General features: G+C 36.0%; 1 protein-coding gene and 1 long non-coding RNA gene across 2 annotated transcripts; one reads left to right on the top strand and one right to left on the bottom strand.

Annotated features, from left to right (window-relative positions):
• Positions 1-10,159: 10,159 nt before the first annotated feature.
• LOC138700111 (myb/SANT-like DNA-binding domain-containing protein 3) lies at positions 10,160-11,772 on the top strand. Its single transcript, XM_069826433.1, has 2 exons — positions 10,160-10,678; positions 11,178-11,772. Exons 1-2 carry the CDS (start codon positions 10,403-10,405, stop codon positions 11,730-11,732), a joined length of 831 nt encoding a protein of 276 aa, XP_069682534.1. The 5' UTR covers positions 10,160-10,402; the 3' UTR covers positions 11,733-11,772.
• On the bottom strand, positions 10,978-11,912 carry LOC138700112 (uncharacterized). Its single transcript, XR_011332215.1, has 2 exons — positions 11,772-11,912; positions 10,978-11,469 (listed from the first exon to the last, which is right to left on the bottom strand). It is a non-coding gene; the product is annotated as an uncharacterized lncRNA (long non-coding RNA).
• Between the last annotated feature and the right edge of the window lie 1,294 nt (positions 11,913-13,206).

The following is a 13,206-nucleotide window of genomic DNA, read 5'->3' as shown; positions in this document are numbered from 1 at the left end:
TTTTTGAGGGTTAGTTGGACGTTGCTTACTACTGGCAGTTCGATTTATGCGACAAGAATACACTGGACAGTTCACGATGCGTCAGAAGCAAGAGGAGTACTCCTCTTGGTCAGAAGGTAGGCAGAAGCGAAGTTAGCCGACCTTCCACGTAACTTCAAAGCTGGCCCTGGAGTAAGCATTAAAAGAGATCGCTATTCTAAATGCTTTCTTAGCGCATGCGTTCTATGCTTAAGCCAGCGCGCTAAAGTTCTGCCTGCCTTAACGAGAACCCACGAGCATTATCGAACACCTACGATTTGCGAAATTTCTGTTTGAAAGTTTCACGAGTTGGAACGTAGATTGTTACGAGTAGTATAACAGTTTTTAAACAGTGTGTTTTAAAAGATGTTTTTTTAACAGTGTATTTTAGAAAATGTGATTTTTGCAAGTACGTACTGTATATTAATGTTACGTATATTTGGTGATTTATAGTTAATGTAAGTGATAACAATAATATTATATTATGACTGATATAATAAGTAAAGTGTTACGTTGTCCGTTTTCGCATCGTAATGACATTGAAAAGAGAAGTATTTTGGACAATGGACGACCCACTCCTGCATTAAGCTCTATTGTTCATAAAGTCAGTGCTAAAGGTGCAAGAAAATTTAATCCTTCATGGTATGAATGGAAATATAAAAATTGGAGGTTTATCTTTCGAACAGGTGGAAAAATTCAAATATCTTGGAGCAACAGTAACAAATATAAATGATACTCGGGAGGAAATTACACACAGAATAAATATGGGAAATGCCTGTTATTATTCGATTGAGAAGCTTTTGTCATCTAGTCTGCTGTCAAAAAATCTGAAAGTTAGAATTTATAAAACAGTTATATTACCGGTTGTTCTGTATGGTAGTGAAACTTGGACTCTCACTTTGAGAGAGGAACATAGGTTAAGGGTGTTTGAGAATAAGGTGCTTAGGAAAATATTTGGGGCTAAGAAGGATGAAGTTACAGGAGAATGGAGAAAGTTACACAGAACTGCATGCATTGTATTCTTCACCTGACATAATTAGGAACATTAAATCCAGGCGTTTGAGATGGGCAGGGCATGTAGCACGTATGGGCGAATCCAGTAATGCATATAGTGTGTTAGTTGGGAGGCCGGAGGAAAAAAGACATTTGGGGAGGTCGAGACGTAGATGGGAGAATAATATTAAAATGGATTTGAGGGAGGTGGGATATGATGATAGAGACTGGATTAACCGTGCACAGTGTAGGGACCGATGGCGGGCTTATGTGAGGGCGGCAATGAACCTGCGGATTCTTTAAAAGCTATTTGTAAGTAAGTAAGTATGGTATGGTATGAAACACATAAATGGCTAACAGGAAGTGAAGTTAAAGCTAAGCTGTAGGTGGTCACGTTTGTTATTGTAATCTAAAGAAGGTACTTGGAATCAGATCATATTTGTAACTCGGTAAGTCTAAAGAGACTTGAAAATAATTTGAATCCAATTTCGGAAATGTTGTCTGAACAACAAGGGTTGCAAGACAACAGTATAACAATAAACTAGAAAAAACCGACAAATTATGAGACGGCTCATTGATGTAACAGTATTGTTATGTAAGCAAGAGTTAAGTTTTCGGGGGGCATGATGAACGCGAGCTGTCATTGAATCGCGGGAATTACATAAAAATGTTCTGTAAATTTTGCCTACCCTGAACATTTGACTACGAGCCGCCACTGCGTCAAATGCAGACGCATTCCTCATTCCCTTGTGTCTCATTAGGGAGTCGCCGACCTCGAACCTGATGGCGTACGTTTTTGCATGTAATCCCAAAATTCTGATATTGTACGATAGCCGATCTCATCCGCCCACAGACCCGGCACTTTATGCGTGCCCCCTGTACGAATGACATACCCGTCGGGTGCATTTCAAAATCCACGTAAGAAGACAGGCTTCCATTCTCGATCATTCGCTTAAGCGGGTATGCGAGGTATTCCTTAAAGTACAGAGCGAGAGAATTTGTATCGTGATACAACAGGTGCATCAGCGAATAGGGATTATAAAGAATGGACACTTCGCGTCGGTACCTTTGATGTAGCCGGACCACTGCCATCGTGATCTAGACCAGGCCGTAATGAAGGTTGTGTGACGTCACTCGATCAGTCGGGCTTTTCTATTTGAGTATACGGAGCTGAGTGAAATATATTACTTTAAAGCGTGTCGGCGCTCAATTTTAATTAGTGTAATGTGTGTATAAGACCCCTTCACACTTCTTATTGCATAATATGTTGCAGAAATAATTACAAAACTGTGTTATTTTAATGTGAACGGAGTTTTACATGGTAACATAACCTGGTTGCATCAACATTTTAAGTTTGGAATGGAAGCTATTTTGAGATTTAATAAAGAAGAATTATTTATATTGTGATTTTAATTTAGCACATCTACCTTCCTTACTTGTAGGTACAAAATTTACCACAGTCCCTCCTATGAAATTAAAGTATGTGCAGTTGTGTGTTAGATAAATACAATTCATTACAACCCAGTATAGTAGGGAACAAATAAATAATACAATTACATTTTTATTCCATGTAATATGTGCATAAGTTCCATTAATGTGTTGCATAATGTGGCAGGAATAATAAATAAAACTGTGTTATTTTTATGTGAAGAGAATTTACCATGTTAACATAACCTATCTGCGTCAACATTTTAGGCTTAAGTTGAGAACGAAAACGGTTTTGAGATTTAATAAAGAAGAATATATTTTTAGGATAAACTTCAGAACACGGTTACCGTCCTTACTTATAGGTAGAAAATTCACCACAGTCCCTCCTATGAAATGTACATACGTCATATTACTTAGTAGCGCTGAGGTATAGTTCCGGTAATTTCTGAACTGAAAACAGTTGAATTTATTTTTTGTGGAGATGCATTTGATCCTATAAGCAAGGCATATTAAAATCCTGAACGAACCGAACTAATTTGTATATGCAAGATGTATGAATACGAAGGGAACTACCTCAGCGCTAGTTTAGCCCTAGTAACATATTAAACTAATCAGACTTCAGACTGGAGTACCGTCTGAAACGAATAAATACAATTGAAGTGTAGACAAATTGCATTTATGAGTTATACGTAGCGTTATGCTTAATTATAATGCATAATTGCGAATATGGAAAAAAGGCAAGTACTGATAGAATAAACATAACCTATAACTTCAACACATTAAAATATGCGTGCGATGCAACTGAAAATTGTTGAAACGTGCATAAATGAATGTGCAAGAATTTCGTAATGAAGCATGAGTGCTTTATTTCAACTAATTACAATTCTAGATACTGTAACAGTAATGAAAACTATAGGGTATAATTTTTCGTAATATACTATATGTATCTCGTTTTTAGTTGAAATTGTGTATATTATCAAACGTCGTATTATTTACTCGTATAATGTAGGTTATTCACAAATAAAAAGGGCGCAATAATTTAAATTTAATAAGACAAATACGGTAAACTAACAATAACAGATTAGACAAGAGTAACATCGGTAACGCTGCACTTAGGCCTAATCACAACTTACTTTACATGCCAGTCAATGTTTCACTTTCAGGTATATATTATTACACATATTTAGCCTACTGTTTATAAGACCAAAATTTCACTTAACCACATAAGGGCGCAATATTTAATCGAAATAAAGGCAGGTATTACACATACGAACTTTGCCTGCAACAACGTAATTTTCACACCAAAAATAATATTATACCTTAAATTGCAAGTAAATTGTGTCTCAAGTGTCTCACAATCACTGTTTAAAATTTTACTGACGCAATTACACTGCATTTCAGAGAAATATATGTTATTCTTCATGCACTGCAACTAAGTCATATGGTTGAACGACCGCCTTTCGCGATCAGCTGTTAAGCGAGTCACGTGGTCTGCCTTACGGCCTGTATTAGATCACGATGGCAGTGGCCGGACCGATTTCAATGACCTTCAAGCCAGCTAGAGCGTCAGATTCTGCTTTCTCCCTAGAGTTGGCGCTGACATCACACCAGCTAGCAGTCGACACAGCGGAAATATAACACATACAATTAATACATCTAGGTACATTATGTACTCATATAAAATAAATTGGATCCATAAAATAATAAAACCTTCATTAACTGTAATGTCTATACTCTAGAGTTCCTTTATAATGAGAGTTGAGATGTTGACCCCAACAACAATTAAAATATGTAATGATTTGATAGCGCTGAAAATGGAAAAACAAAACTCTTACGAGAAGTAAAACCATATACCTATATCATATTATATAGAAATATTAAACGAATTCGATACTTAAATTTATAATGTATTATATTATTTTATAATATAATTTATGATATCTGAAATATAAAATATTATTATTACAACTAGTTTGTCACTGAGAAATAAGGAAAAGCTGTTAACTTGAATTTATTTGAAGCAAAGCGTTACTGGATTATGCAATAAGGTAGGCGATGTTTGGATCCTCCTGTACCAAGCCCCTACAGTCTCGGCTGCGCGAAACGAGGAAACCGGGGCAAATTGAACGCTGCGCTTGCCGCCATATTGTTGGAGAGCAGACAAATAATAGTAGTGCGTAAATCACGCAATTTAACGCTGTGATGATCTAAAATTGACATATTATGGCCATTTTCGACGTTTAACGTAAAATTAGGACGAAATAAACATATTCAAAGTTTCATTGATATGTGTTAGAACATTAAAGAAAAGAAAATACGTATGCAGCAATTTATAGAAAACATACTGATACATCCATAGATAGGCCTACACAATACACATTATAGATTGTATAATTTTACGATAATCAGCAAATTGTTAGGTTTCAGAGAATCTAAAATTATATTAACATATTAACTCTTAGATCACAAGACATAAATATATGCACCTTGATTACCGAAGTTCTTGTTATAATCAGATTCCTAAGTGAAATAAATATGCGATAATCAGTATAGACTTGTTGTTAAGTTTTAGAGAATCAAAAATGAATTATATTACCGGTACTTTTAGACCACAGGACATAGGTAATCTGGCAAAATATAATATGCGAAGGTAGCCAAATTACATTGAATTCATTCTTCAATTAATAAAGGGAATGCTATCAATTATAAAAAGTATCGGTACCTAATACATTGCAAACAATAGGTAACGTGAAGGTGAAGACCTAAAAACTAAACAATCACTTTATGCAAGATAAAAAAAAACCACATACTTTTTATGTGTGGATTTTTTACATATTGTATTTTTATTTTAAATAAATAAAATAGATATATTATCATTGCTTGCGGAGTGATGGTACATAATTTTTATGCACATATGCAATATCAATAAGATGCCATTCCTTGCTTTTGTTAATAAAATATATCCGGCAAAATGTAAAAGAGTTATTTATAGGTGAACTCTGAATCATAAATTCACAAAGGAGGCTTAGCTATTACAGCTATTTATTTATTTATTATCTGTATATTTATTTATCCATATATGGATCTTGAATGAAAGTTTATTATCTTGCAGATAAATTCATTTACATAATAAAAACAAAAAGTTATCTTTCCACTAATGTTTTAACATCTGATGTGTAAGTCTAAATAATTCACTCAGTGGGATTTCTCTACAGTCTGATATACTTGTACTAACAATTAAGTATTCTTTATTGTCGTAAACTATTGATTGATTTTTAATGATATTGATATTGTAACAACAGAGATAATATTATATCGTACCTTTTGCAAATAGCTTGGAAAATTAAACAGGGATAGTATTATCGCCGCGCTCTCATGGTTAACATTCGGCAGGTCTTTGATCGGCCTCATGCGTTCGGCAGGACTTTGAAATTTAATTGTATTATTGTTTTCAATTTCTTGTGTCGCCGCTCCAATCACTCGCCTCAATTTCAATAATGCAACCAATAAGCTGCTTCAATTATTATTAAATGACACTTACTTGTCTAATCCACGTAGACTAAACCCGAGGTTGCAATGTCTTGTGCTGAGGACGAACATTAAGGTATGTGATTAAAAATTATTATTAAAGAGTTATTATTAAGAGTTAAGAAAGCCAACGTACTCGTATATTAACAATATAACAAACTAGTGCTTATTCTTATCGAGAAAGTAGACGTGACAACGTGACGCTTATAGTGAAACCTACAGAGCAACAATCGGTCGGCAAAATTATTTTTTTTAAACCACACCGCACGTTATTGTATGATGCCGACATGTTAAGCATGAGTCCGCGGCGATAATATATCATCTTTCAAAATTATATTGCCATTACTTTCACACTATTCACTAAAAACACCCGAGACAAAACAAAGGACAAGTATGACAGTCGTGTTTACCGCTCTATTTCTACCAGTAGCATGGCGGCGTAAACATGCGCAGACTGGTTTCAATTTTGGACAGCGCACCAGCGCTCTGTGTGAGTCTAGTATACTATTATAACGTCTTTGTCCTGTACCATAATTCTATTCTCAATTATTATCCTAGCGTATGCTCGATTACACTACCTCTAGCGCTTGAAAGTGGAACTAGCCGCTGGCGCACAGAGAAACAAAACACAGGAAAATTCGCTCAGTGTCCATTCTTTATAATTCCTATTCGCTGGGTGCATCGTCTCACCAAATGTGGCTTTGAGATCGTAGTAAAACCGGTACACTTGGAGTTTAACCATTTCCAATATCGCAAAGCCGATCTGGACGGGCTTATTGAGACACACATCCCTATTCTCCATTTCGCACAGGAAGTATTCGTCAATCTGTATTAAATTCTTCGTGGACTCCTCGTCACGGGCCTGGCGTACCGTTAACTTACGGTACCTGAATGTGTTTTCTAAAGTCTTCGCATACAGACTATTATGCATTAATTTATACATGTCAGAAAGGGCCCGGTTCTCATAGTTTGCGATTCTCCTACTTATGTTCTGTTGTACGTAGGAGCGAGGTAATTCTGTGTAAATATCCATACAGCGTGCACCTTGTCGATCTTCAGTCCGTTCTGTACATAATATTTGAGTGTGAGGTTATGCACAAGATACTGCGTCTTGTTTAATAGAGTCGTGCATAACCTGTCTTCGTAGTGATGTGGGGCCAGGGGAAATTCGCGATGTCGGTCGTGCAGACACTGCGGATTGGATAGATCTACGTGTCTATGACGAGGACCAAGAAACACCGCTCCCCCTCTTCACTCCAGGCGAACCAATTCTCCGGTAATTCGTCTTGTGCATGCACTAGATCGATCGGTAATTTGTACGTCATGATTTTACTGTACAATGTATTTACATCAAGATACAGTATGCATTCCGTCTCCAGATTATTCACGATCGCGTGTCGCCTCACACACTGTGAAATGCCGCCGCCATACAGCCGTTGATCCCACAATACGCGGAACAGCCCCTGCCCCTCGCGTAATGCACACTGCCACGTGTAGGACGGCGCGCCTTGAAAGTATACAGAGTCTACGTTATACGCACCGAAAGCGTTGTCGCGGAATTGTTCGAAAAAATAACACCCGCAAGTTACAGATATTGGGATAGTTAGTCATTTTGTAATTCTTAGGAGTGGCACAATTGATTCCGGTCAGCATTTATATTCAGGCTGATAAATCACGTTCGACAAAAATTCACCAATTTTAATATTGTGTGTATATTTTATTGTATACATTATAAATTGCGAAAGTGGCGAGTTGTATGTGAAGTTATTGTTTTCATCACTTCACAACTTTGAAATAGTTCTTTTCAGAACTACAATACCGATATTGAGTAGGCCTATATGCGTGTTTCGTGGTAAGTAAACATTTGGAATATGCTGTAATATTACAATAAATTATTATGCATATTAGAATGTTGTTTTGTATTGTGATTCACTCTAATATATGTATTAAGGTATTATAATAAGTTATATACTTTAATTTAGAACAGTGACTACTGAAGGTAACATCATTCTTTGAGCACAAAAAACAATTAATTATTCATATTAAAATGAATTATATAATATTTATATTGTTTAGCATAATATAAGGATTTTCTCAGAAACCTACACCAAAGGCACGATTCACTGGCTTTCGTGAAATGTAGATACTGGTAGTGATAAACACGTGGTTTTAGTTTGCAGCCATAAATACTTCCAACAGTGCATTAGAATATACATGTAAGTATCAAATGACTTTTATGTTGAAAGTAAGTTATATACATTTCACAGGGCAATGGTAAAGTCACAGTCTAATACTTACAGTCGCGCAACTTTAACACTTTTTTGCCAACATTCGCGACACTAGCGCCCAAGCGGCAGGCAAGGCACTGGTCATAGGGTTGATACAGCTAGCACGTGCTTTAAAGGGATGCGAGATGTTATAATAACGTTTTAATCATGCGTCGGAATAAAGGCAATGTGTGCAATGACGAAAATTGCAGTAACAAGTTTAAATCTCCGAATTTGTCGTTCTTCAGTTTCCCTAAAGACCAAGAGAATATAATAACTCAGTCATAACCAATAATCCACGTTGTAGGTAGCCTACGTATTGTGTTCTATAAAACATTTATTACTTATCAGTTACCTATTTGTATGTCAGGAAGGACAGTTTAAATAAAAACAAAGTAAATACCTGTTACAGTATATTATTTTTTTGCAGAGATCATATGTGTAAATGTGTAACCATCCCGATTTTGGATAATATATCTACAGTTTTTAATGCAAGTAATTTCATAATTTTTGTATTCGTGTTTTTTTTCTTTATATTTTTCAAGAATGTTATGTAGCATTCAAGTAGGTATCATGGCGTTCATTTTGCAAGATTTCATGGAGTATAGTAATCCTTTTGCAAAATATTCACTTCTTGAATAAATCCAGACTGTGTCGATAAATTTCTGATGTGTTGGTGTAGATTCATGTGGCAGACGTATTAAGTTCTCAAGAAATAAAAGAGTCTTTTTAAATTTAATATAAAAAGCAATCTTTTCTGTAATAATTTGCATGGCTGTTATTGGTGTTGATTTTACATTCCCAGTGATTATTTGAGCCGTTCAGAGCAGAAGTGGTGTAAGTCAAAATCAGATAATGAGGTTTAAAGTAAAAATTCTGTAAAATACAGCGCAAAGTAGCAATTAATATATCCTTCGTGCTATTCACTGACTATTAATAGTTTAAATACATTCAATATTAACTGCCCTTTGCGCTCTATTTTACAGAATGTTTACTTTAACCCTCATTACCCATTTTTGACTTACACCACTTCTGCTCTGAAAATAAAATTAGGCCTACATTTTCTGAGTTAATTGAAGTTACAATTTTTGCAACAAAATTGTGTGTTCATTTATTTGTTCTCACCTACGTCATATTAACAGTAAGTGCATATAAATTACGTATTATATAGGTAGGATAAGTTAAAATTAGGCATTATGTGTGAAAACTGGAAATGTAATGTAAAAAGCGGTAAAATTACCATAAAAATTTAAACCATAACATCAGCACTATTTGTGACTCAAAATAATAAAAAAAATACCGGTTCTTAAGAAATTGAAAAATAATGAACTTCATATTAATGTTTAAATCCTCCCCTTTCTTTATTTTCAAGTTTACCTCAGCGGCCGAGTTTACCCCAATTTGCGGTATGCAAAATCGATAATTTCTCAGGAAATAGGGAGAGGCGTTCACCACGCGATGTACCCTACGAGATATGCCCTACAATTTTTAAGATACTAATTTTTACTCTTCTCACAGGAAATACAAAGTTCCAATGATTCATAAATATATTTAGGAATGAATTGAATTAACCGACCACGCACGAACAATTGTATTATTTCAAACCATAATACGTGATCAGGGCCATGATTCAGTTGTAAGGAGCAGAAAGAATTACGTTTATTCCCAGCTTCTGAAACTTGTAGATTAACTGCGTGTGAAATTCTTCCAGGATTCTAAAGTAGAATTAATTAGAACCATATACACTTATTGTATAGCATAAACATATAAAATAAATTACGCAAAACCCGTTTTCTGATGTGTTATCATATGGCTTGTGCACACTTTTAACTTGCCTGCCGCTAGAGGGCTACTGTCGCGCCAGCTGTCAAATGTTGGCATATTTTATACGTATGAATTGCGTGACTGTATCTATTAGGCCCGGTTGCAGAAACGCAAATCAAATCAGGTTGTGATCGGAGATTACTTGATGTCTTGTTTACTTGACTGACAGATCGAGTTGCAGGAAAGTTAATATACGATCAGATGGATGTGGTCAACAGATTGTCGATTTGACTGAGAAATACCTATGGCAACAGCGCCATACCAGCTCGCAATACAACCTTCAGCTGTTTAACAGCGGTAAATGAACGTTTGTTTATTATACGCTTTGAGGTTAGAAAATCAAGATGTCAATGAGCGATTCCAATAAAAAAAAACCAAGGGGCCCAAATTTTAGCTCCATTGACAGAGCTCTGCTATTAAATATAGTGGAGGGATATATGAACATAATTGAAAACAAAAAAACGGATGCAGTTTGGTCAAAAGAAAAAGAAAAGGCGTGGGCAGACATTGCTGTCGATTTTAATAGGTGTTCGTCTGAGGGCGAAAGAACTGCTACCCAGTTAAAAACTGCATACGAGAATTACAAAAGAAGAATAAAAAAGGCAGCAGCAGATGATAAGGTACGTATGTCTATTTATAGTTTGATAAAAAGGGTTGTACTGACTAACTGTAATTTCTGCTATTGTTGGCTGTGCTCTAGTTATACAGATGTGAAACAAAACATTATTATGGGCCTAATCAGTGCTCTACTTTGGTGAAAGGATATGGGAATGGTGTATTTGTACTTATTTATCTATTTCCTTTATAGTTTACTGCAGATTACATAGGTCCATCAGAATACATAATTTCAGCCATAATTAGTTCAAGCCAGTTTAATTAATAATAGCAGTGGGGGATGGTTGAAAAAAAAAATACTGTATTTTAAATCAACAAACCAATCTCTTCATAATTTATTAAACCTCAGTACTTAAACAATTACAACCTATTTCCATTAGGAGTGTTTAATCAGATACATTTTAAAAATAAATTTCACTACAGGGATTTCATTACAATATTACTACTATTTATTAAAAAGTTTTTATTTTATGGTAAACATATATGTGTTTATTCTATTTTCAGGCTGAGTTGCACAAAACAGGCGGGGGATCATTCAAGAGGAAGTTAGATGTAGATGGGGAGCGGCTTATAGCCAAACTCCATCACAACTTCACACCTCTTTGTAATCCGTGCGACAGCGATGGCCAGTACCAGGTCATTGAAGACGTAGCAGCTGATCCTGTTTCCTATATTGAATCAGTGGAAACGTATTTTGATGGTCCTCTGCCTGTCATGAGTGTTGAAGAGGTACAGACGGAATCTCATGAAGAGGTGGTAGCTCATGAGACTGTTCTATCACCTTCGCAGTCTCCGTCTGTAAATATATCAGAAGCAATTCCAACAGCAGGCCTTCAACAACAGATGCAGATTACAACAAGTAGGCCTACTGCACGAAAACACAAGAGAAACAGGATGGAAATCTACACAAGTAGTAAAGTGGACTTTAATGATTTAAGGTGCCGCCTTCTGTTGGAGAAACACAGCATGGAGATGAAAATATTGAAAACAAACCTTGAGGTTGCGAGAGTGGAATTAGAAATAAAAAAAGCTATTTTGGCTAATGAATTTAAAAATTAAGTTGCTTCTTTGAAAATAACCTTGTATTGTTTTACTTACCTTTCTGCCATTTCTGTGAAGTGTGTATTTATTAAAGCAGTCCTGACAACATGTCCTCCATTTCCTCTTCCTCTGAATAATGCTTGTTCTCTTTCAGCTTCGGAGTAGAATCTTCGTACCAAGTCTTCGTCTGGAGGTGGGGGTTCAGTTTCTCCATGCTCTAACAGTAGGTTATGTAGGACAAAGCATGCCATAATACACTCAAGTGTTGTTGATTGCTGCCTTCTCAGCTTGAACCGGAGACCCATTGATAAGCATGGAAATCTTCTTTTAACAACTCCAAATGCTCTTTCTATACAATTTCGGGTTTGTATGTGAGTTGTGTTGTAGAGTTCCTCTGGTTCAGTCCTTGGGTTAGAGAGAGGTGTCAGCAGAAAATTAGAGCAGGAATAGCCGCCATCGCCTAACAGGATTCCATTTCCCATTTCTCCATTCACAAACTGAGCACGTAACCTGCTCATGAGGAATATCGTGCTGTCATGTGTGGAACCTTGCCAACGTGCCACTACATTCCAAAACAATAATGAAGATGTGCACACAGCCTGCACATTTATCGAAAAGAAACCTTTTCTGTTCCGATAGAGTTCAGCATTATTCCCACCAGGTGATATGATAGGGATATGGGTGCAATCTATACAACCAATTACTCGTGGGAATTCAGATATTGCTGAAAATTCTCTTTGAATCTCAAGACGTTCCCTAGCAGAATTTGGAGGCTTTATATAAGTCTGTGCTAATAAAGCTAGTTCATGGGTAACTTCTCTCACCACTCTGCTGATAGTAGATTTATGCACCCCTACAATATCACCCAAGACTATCTGAAAGGTACCAGTTGCATAAAACCTTAACGTAATTAAAAGCTGGTTCATTGGAGACAGAGGATAGTTTCTGTTAGTCTGTCTACATATATTTCTTTCGATTTTCGAAAGTACCATACAACAAGATTCTTTACTTAACCTAAATCGTTTTTCAAACTCCTTCTCTTGAAACATAAAATATAACTCGTCTCGTCTTTGTATATTTCGTTGCCTTAACAATATTTCTTCCTCATACCTTTCAAAAATTTCTTCATCTGAAGAATCCATAGCACAATATTTTCGAAAATAATATAGAATTAACCTGTAAATGCAACATACGACACAAACTTGATCGGAGAATTACTATTTGACCAGCAGAAAATTGCTGATCAAATCTGACGACAGTTTGATCGCCGATCAAATACTGATTGCTGTTTCTGCAACAAGAAAGTAACTGATTGCCGGTCAAACTCCGATTAAACGTCGATCAAAGTCCGATCATAAATGATTAACGTTTCTGCAACTGGGCATTAGACTGTGGTAAAGATTAGCGGTCCCTGCGTAGGTCGTTCTTGCACGCATGAAAATAACAATGGAATTTACAATCTTTGGACAGGAACTACTATGTGACTCAAAAG

The sequence above is a fragment of the Periplaneta americana genome, chromosome 5, assembly GCF_040183065.1.
Source record: "Periplaneta americana isolate PAMFEO1 chromosome 5, P.americana_PAMFEO1_priV1, whole genome shotgun sequence".
NCBI classification, from domain to species: Eukaryota; Metazoa; Arthropoda; class Insecta; order Blattodea; family Blattidae; genus Periplaneta; species Periplaneta americana.
This window is presented reverse-complemented; position numbering and strand designations above follow the sequence as displayed.